General features: G+C 41.9%; 1 protein-coding gene across 2 annotated transcripts in view; it reads left to right on the plus strand.

Moving 5' to 3' along the window:
* LOC139383271 (cartilage intermediate layer protein 1-like) overlaps window positions 1–10,011 on the plus strand; it is a 30,276-nt gene extending 20,265 nt beyond the window's left edge. Inside the window, exons 9-11 of one of the 2 annotated variants that reach the window (XR_011628722.1) lie at window positions 3,772–6,191; window positions 6,306–7,788; window positions 7,897–10,011. Coding sequence is in view for 1 of the 2 variants with exons in the window: in XM_071127800.1 (XP_070983901.1) it covers window positions 3,772–6,176 (2,405 nt within the window). In the remaining variant the exon portion in view is untranslated. Of the gene's footprint in view, window positions 1–3,771; window positions 6,192–6,305 lie in introns of both variants that reach the window. The other variant, XM_071127800.1, reaches the window with a different exon arrangement.
* Window positions 10,012–16,967: the final 6,956 nt, after the last annotated feature.

Consider the following 16,967-nt stretch of genomic DNA (forward strand, 5'->3'; position numbering starts at 1 on the left):
TGGCACCCAGCCATCCCCTTACGCGATGTGATTTTTCTCGCTCATTTTTCAAAATAAAAGCCTGAAACTATGTCTAAAGACTGTTCACACCATGGGGAAGCCATAGGAAAAGGAATCTGGTTGATATCCCTTTAAATGGAGCGAAGGCAGGCTATGGAACACGGAGCTTTCAAAATAGAAGCCCCTTCCGGTTGGATTTTCCTCAGGTTTTCTGCAATATCAGTTCTGTTATACTCACAGACAATATTTTGACAGTTTTGGAAACTTTAGAGTGTTTTCTATCCTAATCTGACAAGTATATGCATATTCTAGATTCTGGGCCTGAGAAATAGGCAGTTTAATTTGGGTACGTTTTTCATACAAACATCAAAATACTGCCCTCTACACTCAACAGGTTAAACATGTAGGTACATACAAGTGTCTTATATCAGTTGAAAGCTTAAATTATTGTTAATCTAACTGCACTGTCCGATTTACAGTAACCATTACAATGAAAGCATGCCTTGCGATTGTTTGAGGACGCCGCCCCACATCAAAATATTTTTCCACCAGCACAGGTTTCATAAATTTACAAATAGTGATTAAATATTCACTTACTTTTTGAAAATCTTCCTCTGATTTGTCATACAAAGGGTCCCAGCTATAACATGTAGTGTCATTATGTTAGATAAAATCCTTCTTTATATCCCAAAAAGTCTGTTTATTTGGCGCCATCGATTTGAGCAATCCACTCGTTCAACATGCAGAGAAAGGAATCCAAAAACTTTGTTAAAACAAGTCAAAATATGTTTCTATTGACTCAGATACCCTAACATGTCATCAAACTACAATATTTCATACCGAAAGAAGTATGTTCAATAGGAAACCAATATTAGCAGGTGCATCTTGTCTTCCTTGCGCGCCCAAACACGAATTTCCAATAGTTTGTCCCAGTACTAAAACAAATTATTCTCACTCATTTTTTGGGGGGGGGATTTTCTCCAAACATATCTATTGTGTTAAATTCTCCTACATTATTATGACATTTCTACGAACTTCAAAGTGTTTTCTTTCCAATGGTACCAAGTATTTGCACATCCTGGCTTCAGGGCCTGAGCAACAGGCAGTTTACTTTGGGCACGTCAGTCAGGGGGATGTTGAGAAAAAAGGACCCTAGCCTGAAGAAATTCAGGCTGTTCCATCTGTCTGCAACAATATTTTTCTTTAGAGGATAGGGAGTCTAACAGGAACACTGGAGCATAAACTCAGCCATGATATCATGAACATGATTCCTTTTGCCAACATTTGGCCAACATTTGGGGGAACAATAATCATTTTTTTCCCATTCCCATCTGAATGCTTTGTGAACAAATGTCCTCTCCAAGTTCACATCTAATTACCCTATTATGAATGTTTTGTAGTGCAACTTGGCTAATCATGGATGTCTCTGAGCCATGTGGAAACAAGTGTGTGTGTGTGTGTGTGTGTGTGTGTGTGTGTGTGTGTGTGTGTGTGTGTGTGTGTGTGTGTGTGTGTGTGTGTGTGTGTGTAAGTGAACACATGTAAGAAATATAGTACCCTTTTTCCACCAATAATTACAAGCAAATGCATACTAATACTAATTACACACATTTAAACTAATGCTACTAATGACAATGAAATTCTAGGTAATAAACATACATTTGGTTGGTTAATAGGAAGTGTGACAGAGTGCGCCATTCACATCTGTAATTTTTCATTTGAATGAGTATGTAAAACATGAAGAACACATGCTCTTTCCATGACATAGACTGACCAGGTAAATCCAGGTGAAAGCTATGATCCCTTATTGATGTCACTTGTTACATCCACTCCAATCAGTGTAATTGAAGGGGAGGAGACCGGTTAAAGAAGGATTTCTACGCCTTGAGACAATTGAGACATGGATTGTGTATGTGTGCCATTTAGAGGGTGACTGGTCAAGACAAAAAATGTAAGTGCCTTTGAACAGGGTATGTTAGTAGATGCCAGATGTGTATCAAGAATGGTCCACCACACAAAGGACATCCAGCCATCTTGACACAACTGTGGGAAGCATTGGAGTCAACATGGGCCAGCATCCCTGTGGAACGCCTTCGACACCTTGTGGAGTCCATGCCCTGACAAATTGAGGCTGTTCTGAGGGCAAAGGAGCGGTGGTAGTGGTGGTGGTGGTGGTGGTGGTGGTGGTGGTGGTGGGGGGGGGGGGGGGGGGGGACAAACACAGACTGCTTAAACTAATAACACCCAAACAATTATACGTTTTCATGTCTTTATTGAACACACTGTGTAAACATTCACAGTGCAGAGTGGAAAAGTATGTGAACCCTTGGATTTAATAACTGGTTGACTGTCCTTTGGCAGCAATAACCTCAACCAAACGTTTTCTGTAGTTGCGGATCAGACCTGCACAACAGTCAGGAGGAATTTTGGACCATTCCTCTTTACAAAACTGTTTCAGTTAAGAAATATTCTTGGGATGTCTGGTGTGAACTGCTCTCTTGAGGTCATGTCACAGCATCTCAATCGGGCTGAGGTAAAGACACTGACTGGGCCACTCCAGAAGGTGTATTTTCTTCTCTTGAAGCCATTCTGTTGTTGATTTACTTCTGTGTTTTAGGTCATTGTCCTGTTGCATCACGCAACTTCTGTTGAGCTTCAATTGGCGCATAGATAGCCTAACATTCTCCTGCAAAATGTCTTGATGAACTTGGAAATTCATTTTTACGTTGGTGATAGCAAGCTGTCCAGGCCCTGAGGCAGCAAAGCAGCCCCAAACATGATGCTCCCTCCACCGCACTTTACAGTTGGGATGAGGTTTTGATGTTCGTGTGCTGTGCTGTGCCTTTTTCATCCACACATGGTGTTGTGTGTTCCTTCCAAACAACTCAACTGCAGTTTCATCTGTCCACAGAATATTTTGCCAGTAGCGCTGGGGAACATCCAGATGCTCTTTTGTAAACTTCAGACGTGCAGACGTGATTTTTTGGACAGCAGTGCCTTCTTCCGTGGTATCGTAGACTCGTCAACAGAGATGTTAGCATGTTCCAGAGATTTCTGTAAGTCTTTAGCTGACACTCTAGGATTCTTCTTAACCTCATTGAGCATTCTGCGCTTTGCTCTTGCAGTCATCTTTGCAGGACGGCCACTCCTAGGGAGAGTAGCAACAGTGCTGAACTTTCTCAATTTATAGACATTTTGTCTTACCATGGACTGATGAACATCAAGGCTTTTGGAGATACTTTTGTAACCCTTTCCAGCTTTATGCAAGTAAACAATTTTCATCTTAGATCTTCTGCGATCTCTTTTGTTTGCAGCATGGTTCACATCAGGCAATGCTTCTTGTGAATAGCAAACTAAAGTGTTTTTATAGGGCAAGGCAGCTCTAACCAACATCTCCAATCTCGTCTCATTGATTGGACTCAAGGTTAGCTCACTACAATTCACTTTTGGAGAATGCATTAGCCTAGGAATTCACATACTTTCCCCAACCGACACTGTGAATGTTTAAATTATGTATTCAATATAGACAAGAAAAATACAATAATTTGTGTGTTATTAGTTAAGCACACTATGTTTGTCTATTGTTGTGACTTAGATGAAGATCAGATCAAATATGATGATCAATTTATGCAGAAATACAGGTAATTGCAAAGGGTTCACATACTTTTTCTTGCCAATGTGTGTGCATTATATGCATTATGCATGTGGGTGTTTACATCCATAAAACACGTGTAATCGCATTGCTAACTCTATGCACTGTGTATTCCACAGCTAAAGGCATGCCGGAATGCAACCCCACACCTAAGAACCACCTCATTAGGCTGCCCATGGACTGTGTTCAGCCTGGGACTGACTCTAAGCTCTACAACGCTGGCCGCTGCACCCACAACAAGTGTGTAGGCTCCCTGGACTTCGACCTGCGCTGCAGGGATGGAGGTGGCTACTGCTGCGGGGTCCAGAAGATGGAGAGCCGGGTGATCAACTGTGGGAGCTACAGCCTACCCATCAAAGCTGTGACTGAGTGTGGCTGCCTGAAGTGTGTGGTGCCCAAGGTGCTTGTGCGTGGCAGGGTAGTCACAGTTGACAACAATGAACCACTGCGTTTCGGGCACATGTACGTTGGCAAGGAGAGAGTGGGCACCACAGGGTACAAAGGAGGTTTCACGCTCAATATAACCCCAGACACAGAGAGGCTAGTGGTCAACTTTGTGGATCCCACAGAAAAATTAATTGACACTCCTAAGGTGTTTATCTTTGACAAGAGAGGGGGCTCTGTTTATCATGACGTGAAGGTGATGAGAAAGCAGGAACCTATTGATATCAATACTGGAGAGACAAATACCATTGACTTAGGAGAAATCAAAGGAGAGGACCCCATTGGACAGATTATCATACCTCCAAATTCTTTCCACAAAAAAAATGGGGAGGTGTACGAAGGTACGGTGAAAGCCAGTGTCACCTTCATTGACCCCAGGAACATCACCACAGCTGCTGCAGCGCCTGGTGATCTCAACTTTGTGGACGATGAGGGTGACATGCTTCCACTGAGGACATATGGGATGTTTTCCGTTGACTTCAGAGATGATACGAACCAGGAAGTCCTAGGGGCTGGAGCGGTCCAAGTACTCCTAGACACGCAGCACGTCAAAATGCAAGAACATATTCCCAAAATGAAACTGTGGTCCCTCAACCCAGACACAGGTGTCTGGGAGGAGGAGAGTGACTTTCACTACACTCAGACCACATCTGGTGGTAATGGACGGCGCAAGCGAGAGGAGCGCACTTTCCTCATAGGTAATATGGAAATCAGGGAGCGTCGACTTTTCAACCTGGATGTGCCTGAGAACCGCCGCTGCTACGTCAAAGTGAGGACATACATGAGTGACAAATTCCTGGCCACTGAGCAGTTGGAAGGTGTGGTCATCAGCCTGATAAACTTGGAGCCCAAGCCTGGCTTTTCCTCTAACCCCAGAGCATGGGGTCGCTTTGACAGTGTGATAACTGGACACAACGGAGCCTGCCTGCCAGCCTTCTGTGATGCTCAGGTGCCTGATGCTTACACAGCTTACGTCACAGGCATTATGGGTGGTGAAGAACTGGAAGCAGCTCCCTCAACCCCCAAGATGAACCCAAACATCATTGGAGTGTCTCAGCCATATTTAGACAAGATAGACTACCAGCGTTCAGACCACAATGATCCAGCTCTTAAGAAAACAGCCTTCAGAATCAACTTGGCAAAACCCAACCCCAATAATTTGGAAGAGACCAACGGGCCAATATACCCCTACCAGAGTTTAATATCCTGTGAAAATGCAGAAGTCAATGCCAACCATTTCCGATTCTTCAGAGTGGAAAAGGACAAATATGAATATAACGTTGTGCCCTTTCAAGAGAACGACTTAACATCGTGGACAGGTGACTACCTCTCTTGGTGGCCCAACCCTCAAGAGTTCAGGGCTTGCTTCATCAAGGTCAAGATCCAGGGACAAAGGGAGGTTATGATAAGGTCACAGAACCATGGAGGCACCCACCCTGAGACTGCAGGCCAGCTGTACGGCATCAGAGACATCCGCAGTACCCGCGACATGCACGTGGCCAACATCTCAGCAGCTTGCCTCGAGTTCAAGTGCAGTGGTATGCTCTTCGACCAAGCCACAGTCGATAGGTCCCTCATATCAGTCCTCCCACAGGGCAACTGTCGGAGAGTGGGCATCAACAGCCTCTTAAAGGAGTATCTGACCAAGCACCCCCCTACCTCACCGAACAACGAGTCCCATGCCTTCAACATGCTGGCCCCAGTCGACCCCTTGGGGCACAACTATGGCATCTACACAGTCACGGACCAGAACCCAAGGGTGGCAAAAGAGATCGCCATTGGACGCTGTTTTGACGGTACCTCTGACGGCTTCTCCAGAGAGATGAAGTCAGACACTGGGGTTGCTCTGACCTTCAGCTGCCCAGAAAGGACTTTAACCAGGGAGAGTCTCTTTCAACGCCTCCAGACAAACCCCAGCCAGACCCTGTCTCAGATGGCAAGGGACATGAGGGAGGCGCAGGGGCTGCAGGTCCGAGGAAGGTCCTCCCGGGTAGTGACCTACCCCTCTGAATCCACGAGCCGCAGATCCAGCTCCTCTAGCAGGAGGAGATCTATGATGCGGACACAGGACCGGCAGTAGATCTGCCGTTAATAAGTGAGTTACAAGTTTTCGTTATGCCACAGAGTGTAAACAAAAGTAATATTTTTAGTGTGCGTAAAGTTTTCCACTTTCTGTACTTGAATCCTAATAACTTTAATTTATTCCTAGGTCTTTTGGTTAGAAATGAAGATGACGTACTCTCACAAACAAAATAAGGAAATGTCAAGTTGTGTCAGCCTGGTGATGTTGGATGTGAACTTTCTCTGAACACAGTACGGTAATCTATTGAAGCAGTAACTTCTCCAGCAAAACCACACAGGAGGGAGAAATTAAGACTTTTTTTCTCTGAAACTTACTGGAAGGGTTTGGCAATACATATCAGTATTCATTGTATTCCTTGAGAAGAAATACATTTCTTTAGCTTTCATCAGTCCAGTAAAGCAAAGGATATTTATTTAATTGGCATTAATAGGATTTTAAGAAGGAAACCAATTTCCGAGGAATATTTGGATTTATCGTGTTCCACATTAACCATCGTTAACCAACCGTCTTTTCTGATATCTCTGATCGCTTGAGTTATAACCAACTGCAACTGTAAACGCCAGTCAAAATGCTAAACACTTCATAATCGACAACGCTTTCCATTGCACTCATGAGTCCCTCAAGATCAAAGGAACATGAGGTCCTAGTGATCTAGTTTGTTTGTAACAGACAGTGGGCCCCTTTTCTAGAAACCGGGAAGTCTTTGCTGCCAAAAAGAGGCATTATTTAAGAAGATGCAATGGGGTGCAAGGAGTTATCGAGTTTGTGGAACAGAGGACGCTTCTTAGTGCACTTGTTTCTAGCGTTTTTCTCTCCAAATAAGCATGTCACATTGCCAACTGAGATCCAGACCTTTTCTCTAACCTGAATCCAACATGTACCGGGCCCCAGCCAACACAAGCATCCCTTATCAAAATGCATCTCAACAGTTGACTGAACAGAGCCTGCGGTAGGGGACCTGAGAGAGAGAGGATATTGTGGGGGATGGCACAATTCCCTTCAGTCCTCAGTTCCCACAAAGTCCCCAAGTACTCATCCAACACACCTCTCTGTCTGTTCTTCAACATCCCCCCAACATTACTGTCAGGAATGTAAAAAACTAAAACAAATCAACATCAGAGAAGAAACCCTATTTATACATTGCAGATAATTAGCTAGGCTAGTTCCAAGACTAAATTGACTGTATTGTTGTTAAATGTGGGAGTGTCTGTCTTTGTCTCATCAAGTGCAATAGCTATGTTCTATTTTGACCTGAGAGCCCTTGCAAATCATCACGTGACAAGTCAATTATATAGTGCACCAGGTACTGCTGGTCAATAGGGTAAATCCTTCAGTAAGTTTGGCTATGGTATACCGAGTGTATTTGTAAGGGAGCTTGTACAGGATTCAATTGCTTTTTGAATTACAGTGTATAACAATCACTTAAATGTTAGGTCATCATTTTACACTGTCAGTGCCACATATATTTCTGATATTCCTGCAATCTGCTCCCATTATAATGTTTTCATATCTTGCTGCATGACGCATTAACTTTTATCAAGAAGTGTACAATCATATTTTCAGTTTAGAGAACACAGTCCCTTTCCAGAGGGACACATTTATCTCAACGGTACTATTTCCCCATAGCTACTAAACAACAACTTATTATTAATATAGTTAACTTGCAGACAGACTTCTGATTATTACAGGACCGATTCCACAAATTTGTTTCCCAAAGCGAAAATAGGCTCTGGGAGAATTAAGTTTTATTTAAACAGTCCTTCAGAAGAACCAATTATGAACATGCCATCTTTCTACCCATCACTGAGTATGAGTTATAGAGGTTCTCCAGTGCTTGAGCATTAGAGTGGCAAGTGGGAAGACATTCAAAGAGGCCCATTTAATTGGATTCAGTAATTGGAGGAAAGTTCCCCATTGATAGTAGGTCCAAACTTGTTTATCTATGTAGTGGGTGGCTGTGGGTCCCTTCAGACTGCTGGAGAGTTCCTAGAGCTGAACTAATCCAAACCCAAATGAGTGCCTGTAGAACACGGAGGAAGCAAACATGGCTAGCTCGTAGTTATCAGCCCAGCTGTTAATTAGGAAATACATTACATATACACTTGGGGGTACTTTGAAGAGCTTAACCGAGACTGTCACAAACAACCAAACAAGTTGATTTCCAGACAGCATGTGGATATAATTTAGGCACAAGAGAGGTCTGTGGTCGAGTATGTTCAACATTTAAACGACCATACCTTTAAATTGGCTCAATGTTCGAGGTGTTTTCTTAAATGTCAGTCAGCAAAACCTCAGGGAACTAAGTAAATTGAAACCATTGCAGTTTATTGTACAGTTTATTGTACAAAAAAAGGAGTTTAGATGTTGCACGCAACCTGAAACTAGCAACAGCCCAAAAAATATCTTATAAAATAGATACTCGGGATCAAATAGATTTAACAAGTATATTGTACAGTGCCTCTAGAAAGCGATACGTGGAAATGATCATTTATGGCCCTCTAGTCATTATCAATGACCTCTACCATCATGGGCATGTTAAACCCTCTTAGAATGGACAGTCCAGCAGTTCATTAAAATAAACCAATCAGCTTATTTGGAGCAGATTGTTGCATCCAGGCTATGAGTAAGATGATGGTAATTGGGTCCACGTGTGGAAAAGATAACTCTCATTAACCACAGTAGGGTGTGAGGTGAGAGAGAGGGGCCACAGCAACAACTGTTCAACAACTGGAGGACTTGCAACACCAAAGAGGAGTCACTTCTGGAGTCACTTGTGGGAGAAGGGTGAGATTATCTTGTGATGGATTTGAATAATTACAGAGAGCTGTTGTAGAGAAAAAGGGGGGAAAAGTGGTCATTGGCCTCGCTGTCCATCACTTATCTGAAGCTGAAGTCGTCACTTCTGGAAGTAGGCTGTTTAAAGTAAACGTGATCTGATAAGTTGACTGGTAGATGTTTCATGAAGAGGCTTTGAGGGAGGTTGAGAGACAGAGTAAGTCTAATTGCCAATGTTACATAACACTTTGTGTGAGAAAAATAGTAAGGACTATCCGAACAGTCTCTGATCAGTTTCCAGTTTCCAGTTTCCTGATTCATTACCTTTAAGATGAGAGAGGAATGGAAGAGAGTGTCCTATTCAAATGTTGAAACATGGCGATGTTGTGGAAGAAAAACCTCAAACAGAAAACAGATTGCAAAGATCTCCTTTTAATACAGAAGAAATAGTCAAATGACATGATCCCCTCGATTCCAGACACAGTTTCAGGTTCTAAAAATTCCCAGACAGGTTCGTTCTTCACATTTCACATAATAAGTGATAAATGACAATTTAAAAAATGTTCACCTAGTTTTCGCTACTTCTCCATGGTAGTTCAGCAGTCTCGTATTCCCACTTGTCCTGTAGAATGTTGAGGTACTAGTGCTTGTAGACTGACTGACACTATACAGCCCTGCCTTGGCTTCAGGTTGATTTCTGAGTGTGCCTATGCCACCAGCATGAGTGCATGCATCTGTCCTCTCCTGTACAGTCTGGCTGCTCTCAGGGAGACTGTAACTTATTCAGGAATATCCTCTGGCGAAGCGAGCATTGGATCTTTCCATATTGTCTGACCTATTAAGAGAGACTTGTATGGTTGCCACTGTGCTCTGGAAGATGTCTTGGGGACCCATAAACTTATTATATAAATCAATTTCTGAGAATTCTCTGTTTAATCATTACATGACATGTACTGCATGGCGTTGCCCATTTGTCTTTCTTTTTCATGTGTAAATTGTGTATTGTATGGAATTTACTAAATGTATAAGGAATTGTAAATAAACCTTTGCTGTAAAATGTTCTGGTGATATTATGTCCTGACTTGATACATGTCATATGTGTGTATTCAATGATAGTTCTCGAAATAGTCCAGAAATATGCAAATGTGAGTTTCAAAAACGTAATTGGCAAAAGGGCATATTCCATTGATGTGAGGTATCGTGAGAATGATTAAGATTAAGGGATAACTGGGTTTGCATAATTCATAACATCAACGACACAAAACACAACAGTCATAACAAGGAATATCAAATGGCACGAGAAACCACAGAAGTAGCATCTACAGTATCCGGCATCTACAGTTACAAAAAACACCAAATGACAAAAATAGAGCTTCGCATATGAAAGACAAACGTTAGTTAATAGCCTACATTGCAAAGTTCTGACATCAACAATGCGTCCCCTAATGGCTAAGGACAACCTGTGAATGTAATCCAATAAAATAAACAACAGATTACTCGGAAACATCTGGATCCACAAAATGTGAATACTACTCTTGGACCATATACGCGGGACCCAGTAAAAAGTGATTGTTCTACCAAATACACAATACACAATGATCTCAATTGTCAGCGAATATTACCCCTCAGGTGATGAATCATTAAACACAAGGCACAGGTGTAGTGTAGTTGAATGTTGGTGCCAGTGTAGAAGAAGTGTAGAAGAAGAAGATGTAGTGAATGTTGTTGCCAGTGTAGAACAAGAAGATGTAGTGAATGTTGTTGTAGAATAAGAAGATGTAGTGAATGTTGTTGTAGAAGAAGAACATGTAGTGAATGTTGTTGCCAGTGTAAAAGAAGAAGAAGTATTGAATGTTGTAGAATAAGAAGATGTAGTGAATGTTGTTGTACAATAAGAAGATGTAGTGAATGTTGTTGTAGAATAAGAAGATGTAGTGAATGTTGTTGCCAGTGTAAAAGAAGAAGATATACTGAATGTTGTTGTAGAAGAAGTGTCATGCCCTGATCTGGTTCACCTGTCTTGGTGATGGTCTCCACCCACCCCCAGGTGTCTCCTGTTTTCCCCATTAGTCCCCAGTGTATTTATCCCTGTTTTTCTTGTCTCTCTGTGCCAGTTTGTCTTGTTTTGCCAAGTCAACCAGCATTTCTCCTAGCGCTGATTTTTCCCAGTCTCTGCCTTTTCCTAGCCCTCCTGGTTTTGACCCTTACCTGTCCTGTCCGAATTGGCCTGCCTGACCACTCTGCCTGTCTTGACCCTTGAGCCTGCCTATCTATCCCCTGGTACTGTTTGGACTCTGACCTGGTTTATGAACTCTCGCCTGTCCCCCGACCTGCCTTTTGCTTACCCCTTTTGTGTAATAAATATCGGAGCTCAACCATCTGCCTCCTGTGTCTGCATTTGGGTCTCGCCTTGTGCCCTTATAGTACAAACTGGCCATGACAGACCCAGCAGACTGAGACCAGCTCCATCACGCTGTCTCCCTACAGGGAGCCACCATTGGGAGGCATGAGGAGCTACTGCTGTACCTTCCAGGGCTGCGTTCCCTGACTGAACGCCACGACCAAGGGTTCAAGACTATAATGGAGCAAATCAGTGAGTTAGCTCATAGGCAGCCGTCCACCTCTGAGACCTCCCAATCACCCAGTAACCTTTCTACTGCAAGTGGATTTGTTAAACCCTTCCTGGCTCCTCGTGAACCCTGCTTACCTCTGGAGCGTTATGCAGGCGATCCCGGTACCTGCCGGGTGATCCTTTCCCAGAACTCCAGCCCTCTTCGTTCCCGTTGGACCGATCAAAGATAGTCTTTAATCATGCTAATGTCCGGAAGGGTGCTCTCCTGAGCAGCAACTGTGTGGGAGCAGCAATCTGCTGTGTGCCATAGCCTGGAGGAATTCATGGCAGAAGTGCTGAAGGTTTTTGATTCTCCGGTGCCCGGGAGAGAGGCAGCTCAAACTACTGCATATGAGCTCGCAGCTCTGGAAATACCACGGGACCTCGATTCCCTCATCGCCATTGATGAGCACCTGCGAGAATGCCGGTGTGAGAGGTCGGGTCTTGGGAACACTCGTTCGTCTGCTGATGCTGGCACACGTCCGAAGGAATTTCTGTCTCTCTGTGCCAGTTTGTCTTGTTTTGCCAAGTCAACCAACGTTTCTCCTAGCTTCTATTTTTCAGTCTGTTTTTTTCCTAGCCTCCTGGATTTGACCCTTCCTGTCCTGACGCCAAATCCGCCTGCCTGACCACTCTGCCTGTTCTGACCACTCTGCCTGTTTGAGCCTGCCTATCCCCTTGTTCTGTTTGGAATCGGACCTGGTTTATGAACTCTCGCCTGTCCACGACCTGCCTTTTGCCTCCCCTTTTTGGTGTAATAAATATTGGAGCTCAACCATCTGCCTCCTGTGTCTGCATTTGGGTCTCGTCTTGTGCCCTTATAAGAATATTTAGTAAATGTTGTTGCCAGTGTAGAAGAAGAATATGTTGTAGAAGAGGATACATAACACATTTCTCTTGACTGAATAGCCCATTTCAGGTCCTGAGTCGCTGACGCCAGTTACCAGTCTTTCCTTTGCCATTGAAATCAGTAAGGCAAGAACCTGTCTGTGCATCGGTTAAAGGGGAAATGCTGACAAGGCTTTAATAAATACGTATTACAGGACCATAACCAGTAATTACAATACCCTTCATGTGGGTTCTTTTGGATCTCAGCTAGGTACTAAAAATGGCAGACTCCAGTTGAAGTGGGGGTCATATAGCTGGGCTCGTGTTTCTGTTCCCTCTGTGCTACTGCAGGGATCATTTCATTTAAAACCTCAACTCAGCCAAACGAATGGCTTTTTAATGTAGCTGTAACTTAACTGGAGCTATTCATAGCTATTGTCATCTTTTCTTTGAGGGAAGGTTAGCCTGACGTGAACAAAATGCATTGATGAAATGTAGGTGATGGACACGTCCGCAGTTAAATGGTTGAGGTACAATAATGAAAAGCTCTGTCCACGGTGACACTAGCTTGGAGGAAAGGAGTTAGGAAGAGGTTAGGGTATATATCAGGACATTGTAGTGGGACTCTGCTTTGGACCTCAGTTACCTCACACCAGTTTCAATATAATACTCTTCCACCTTACAGTAATGCATGTTAAAGGTGTGAAGATCTGACTCTTTTCTACTTAAATGTTACATTTTTCCAGCAGTCCTTAATGCCAGTAAGATTTGAATATTGGAAATATAATTAGAAAATACAATATATATACTGTATATAGAATCCATAGAGGGGAGAATGAAAAAGTACTTACGTTGAACAGTGGATACGTGACAGCTGGAAAAATAGAAAAGAAACACAACTTGACTCTTAGCTTTGCCATGAGCAGAGAGCTCACTCTGGGCAGAACGTGTCAGAACACTCAATACTAGGGATGGGAATTGCCATGGACCTCATGATATGATATTATCACCATACCTAGGTCCTGATATGTTATGTATTGCAATTCTGTACATGTATTGCGGTTCGATGTTCCAAACATATTGCTCACCATATGTCTGCTGCAGAGGGACAAGGGAGAGCCATAGAAATAAAAGACCTGAAAACATGTTGGCTCCCTATTTAAAAAGGAGAACAAGTTATGAAGGAAAAATACTGGATTCTGGGTGCAGATACAACAAACTAGCAATATGATATATCATCAAAAATAATATCCCAGTATGTAATGGTATAAAAAAAATTCTACATCACTACTCAATACTGCTGTCACAGTTGCTAGTGTAGCCTCTGCCTATTTTGTTTTTGCACACACTTCACTGACTAAGAATACACAAATGTTGAGAAAGTCAACACAAGGACATACCAACACGGAGCTACTGGCGTTTCAAAAGGCAACAGACAAGCAGTCAGACCACCACTTCCAAGTAAACCCCAAACACCTCATCTGACAGCTATGTTAACCTTGGACATAAGATCATTACCCCGTGGGACTATTTGTGTGAGATGTTAACAAAATAATTTGCAGGCAATTCAACCCTTGTTTTTGCTCATGAACGGAATTATAAAGAGAAAGAAATGGATTATTTTCCAGTAATCCATTGACACGAAGGGAAGTTGATGGAAACAGCTACGTGTATAAGGTCATGCACCCTCTTGGAACAGACACCTGTCAGGTGGGTTATCTTGGCAAAGGAGAAATGCTCACTGACAGGGATTTAAACTCATTTTTGCATAACATTTTTGAGAAATAAGCTTTCTGTGCATATGGAAAATGTCTGGGATCTTTTATTTCAGCTCATGAAACAGGGGACTAACACTTTACATGTTGCATTTATATTTTTGTTTAGTGTAGTTCACATTCACCAATATATCTGGGCACTGAATACAAAACAGCTGCAGGATTAGCTTTCAGAGGTAGAGACACCGCATTGGAAGTACATTTGCACATTTATATAGTGAGCAAATAGTTCAAAACAATTTTCTCAATGATCAATTCTAGCGCTCATTATTCTCTTTGGATTTCAGACTTTCCATAATTTGATAGAAGCCAGACTGCCTCTGTCAGGTATTTGGCAAGGGTACATCCTCAGGTTGACTTTTCCATGCTGTGGACTGTTAACAGTTATTTAACAGAAAATGTTTAATTACAGCTACTTTGTTTCTACCCTTCATGATGAATTACTTAGTTATTACTAGACTATAACTATGATGTCATTAGGTAATGTATAATTTCCTGCTTGCCCCAATTTAAGATAGAATCCATGTTATTGAAATATGATATTAAAAAAGAGCCGTGAAAAAAAAAAAAAGAGTGACGTGACTAACTGTCTAGTACCACAACCCAAAACAGAGGCTCCTTGTTCTGATCTGCCTGCTGTATAGTCACATAGGGATACATGCAGATATCAGAAAGAGTGAATGCTATTGCTGTCATGATATTTGACCTCACTGGACCTCAGTGAAAGCACATGCTTTTAGCAGTAATTATATATACCGGGTGATGAAAAATATGAATAAACCAGTAACCACTGCCTGGTGCCCACAATGATAGTCATTTTCCCACTTCAGGAGTTTGAAGATGCTAAAAGGTGTTGGTCCGATTTATGGAGTACAAATAAAAGTAGGGAAAAGCATTACAATGTAGGGTTTTTTATTTGCCCACCAGCCTGCCGACGCACGACCTACGTGACTACACAGCAGGCTGGTGTTACCAAATCTATGAGATGGCCGGAGAGACTTTATGTCAGCACTGGATGTTGCCTCAATCCATGGAAGGAAAGGAAATATCCACTTTTCTCCTTCTTAAGACGATTTACTATAACATGAAATGGTGTCAGGATACACTCATAGTAACTCATAATACTCATAAACAAATAAAAAAACTCAATCGAGGATTAGGTTGATAATGAATATCTATTTTGGAGACAAAATAATTGTCTTAGAGACTGATTAGGAAGACGCAACGGTCAAATTTGGTTTACTTGTGTTAGTGCATGTGTTGTTAGATTTACAGTGCCTTTAGAAAGTACCCATATCACTTGATTTATAGAACATTTTATTACAGCTTGAATTCAAAACAAATTAAATTGATTTTTGTTCTCATCCATCTACACACAATACACCATAATGACAAAGAGAAAACATGTTGATAGAAATGTTTGCAAATGTATTGAATATGAAATACAGAAATATCTCATTAACATAAATATTCACACCCCTGAGTCAATACATGTTAGAATCACGTTTGGCAGCGATTACAGTTGTGAGTTTTTCTGGGTCATACTTTAAGAGCTTTGCACACCTGGATTGTACAATATTTGCACATTATTATTTAAAATAATGTCCTCTAGGGTTTTGCCTGTGCTTAGCTTGGTTCCATTTATTTTTATCCTAAAAAACTCCCTAGTCCTTTTCGATGACAAGCATACCCATAACATGATGCATCCACCATGCTTGAAAATATGAAGAGTGGTAATCAGGGATGTGTTGAGTTGGATTTTCCCCAAACATAACACTTTGTATTCAGGACAAAGTTAATTTCATTGTGACATTTTTTGCAGTTTTACTTTAGTGCCTTATTGCATGTTTTGGTATATTTTTATTCTGTACAGACTTACTTTTTTTTCACTCTGTCATTTAGGTTAGTATTGTGTAGTAACTACAATGTTGTTGATCCATCCTCAGTTTTCTCCTATCACAGCCATTACACTCTGCAACTGTTTTAAAGTCACCATGGGCCTTATGATGAAATCCCTGAGCGGTTTCTTTCCCTTTCCCTTGATTTAAGAAGGACGACTGTATCTTTGTAGTGACGGTGCATTGATACACCATCCAACGTGTAATTAATAACTTCACCATGCTCAAAGGGATATTCAATGTCTGTCACGGCCGTTAAAAGAAGAGGACCAAGGTGCAGTGTGGTGAGCGTACATTTTATCTTTATTTGGAAAATGACACCGAACAAAACAATAAACACTACAAAAACAAACCGTGAAGCTAAAGGCTATGTGCCCTAAACAAAGTCAACTTACCACAAACACAGGTGGGAAAAAGCGCAGCCTAAGTGTGGTTCTCAATCAGAGACAACGATAGACAGCTGTCCCTGATTGAGAACCCTACCCGGCCAAAATATAGAAATACACAACATAGAACATAGAATACCCACCCCAACTCACGTGACAATGTCATTTTTTTTTTTTTACCCATCGACCAATAGGTGTCCTTCTTTGCGAGACTTTGGAAAACTTCCCTGGACATTATAGTTGAATCTGTGTTTGAAATTCAATGCTCGACTGAGGAACCTTACAGATAATTGTATGTGTGGGCTACATCATTTTAAACACTATTGTTGCACACAGAGTATTTCCATGCAACTTATCTTACTGGTTATTTAGCACATTTTTACTCCTGGGTTTATTTAGGCTTGCCACAACAAAGGGGTTGAATACATACTGACTCAAGGCATTTCAGCTTTGAATTTTTTATTCATTTGTAAACATTTCTAAAAACATAATTCCCTTTTGACATTATGGGGTAT

This window comes from Oncorhynchus clarkii, chromosome 1 (genome assembly GCF_045791955.1).
Source record: "Oncorhynchus clarkii lewisi isolate Uvic-CL-2024 chromosome 1, UVic_Ocla_1.0, whole genome shotgun sequence".
NCBI classification, from domain to species: Eukaryota; Metazoa; Chordata; class Actinopteri; order Salmoniformes; family Salmonidae; genus Oncorhynchus; species Oncorhynchus clarkii.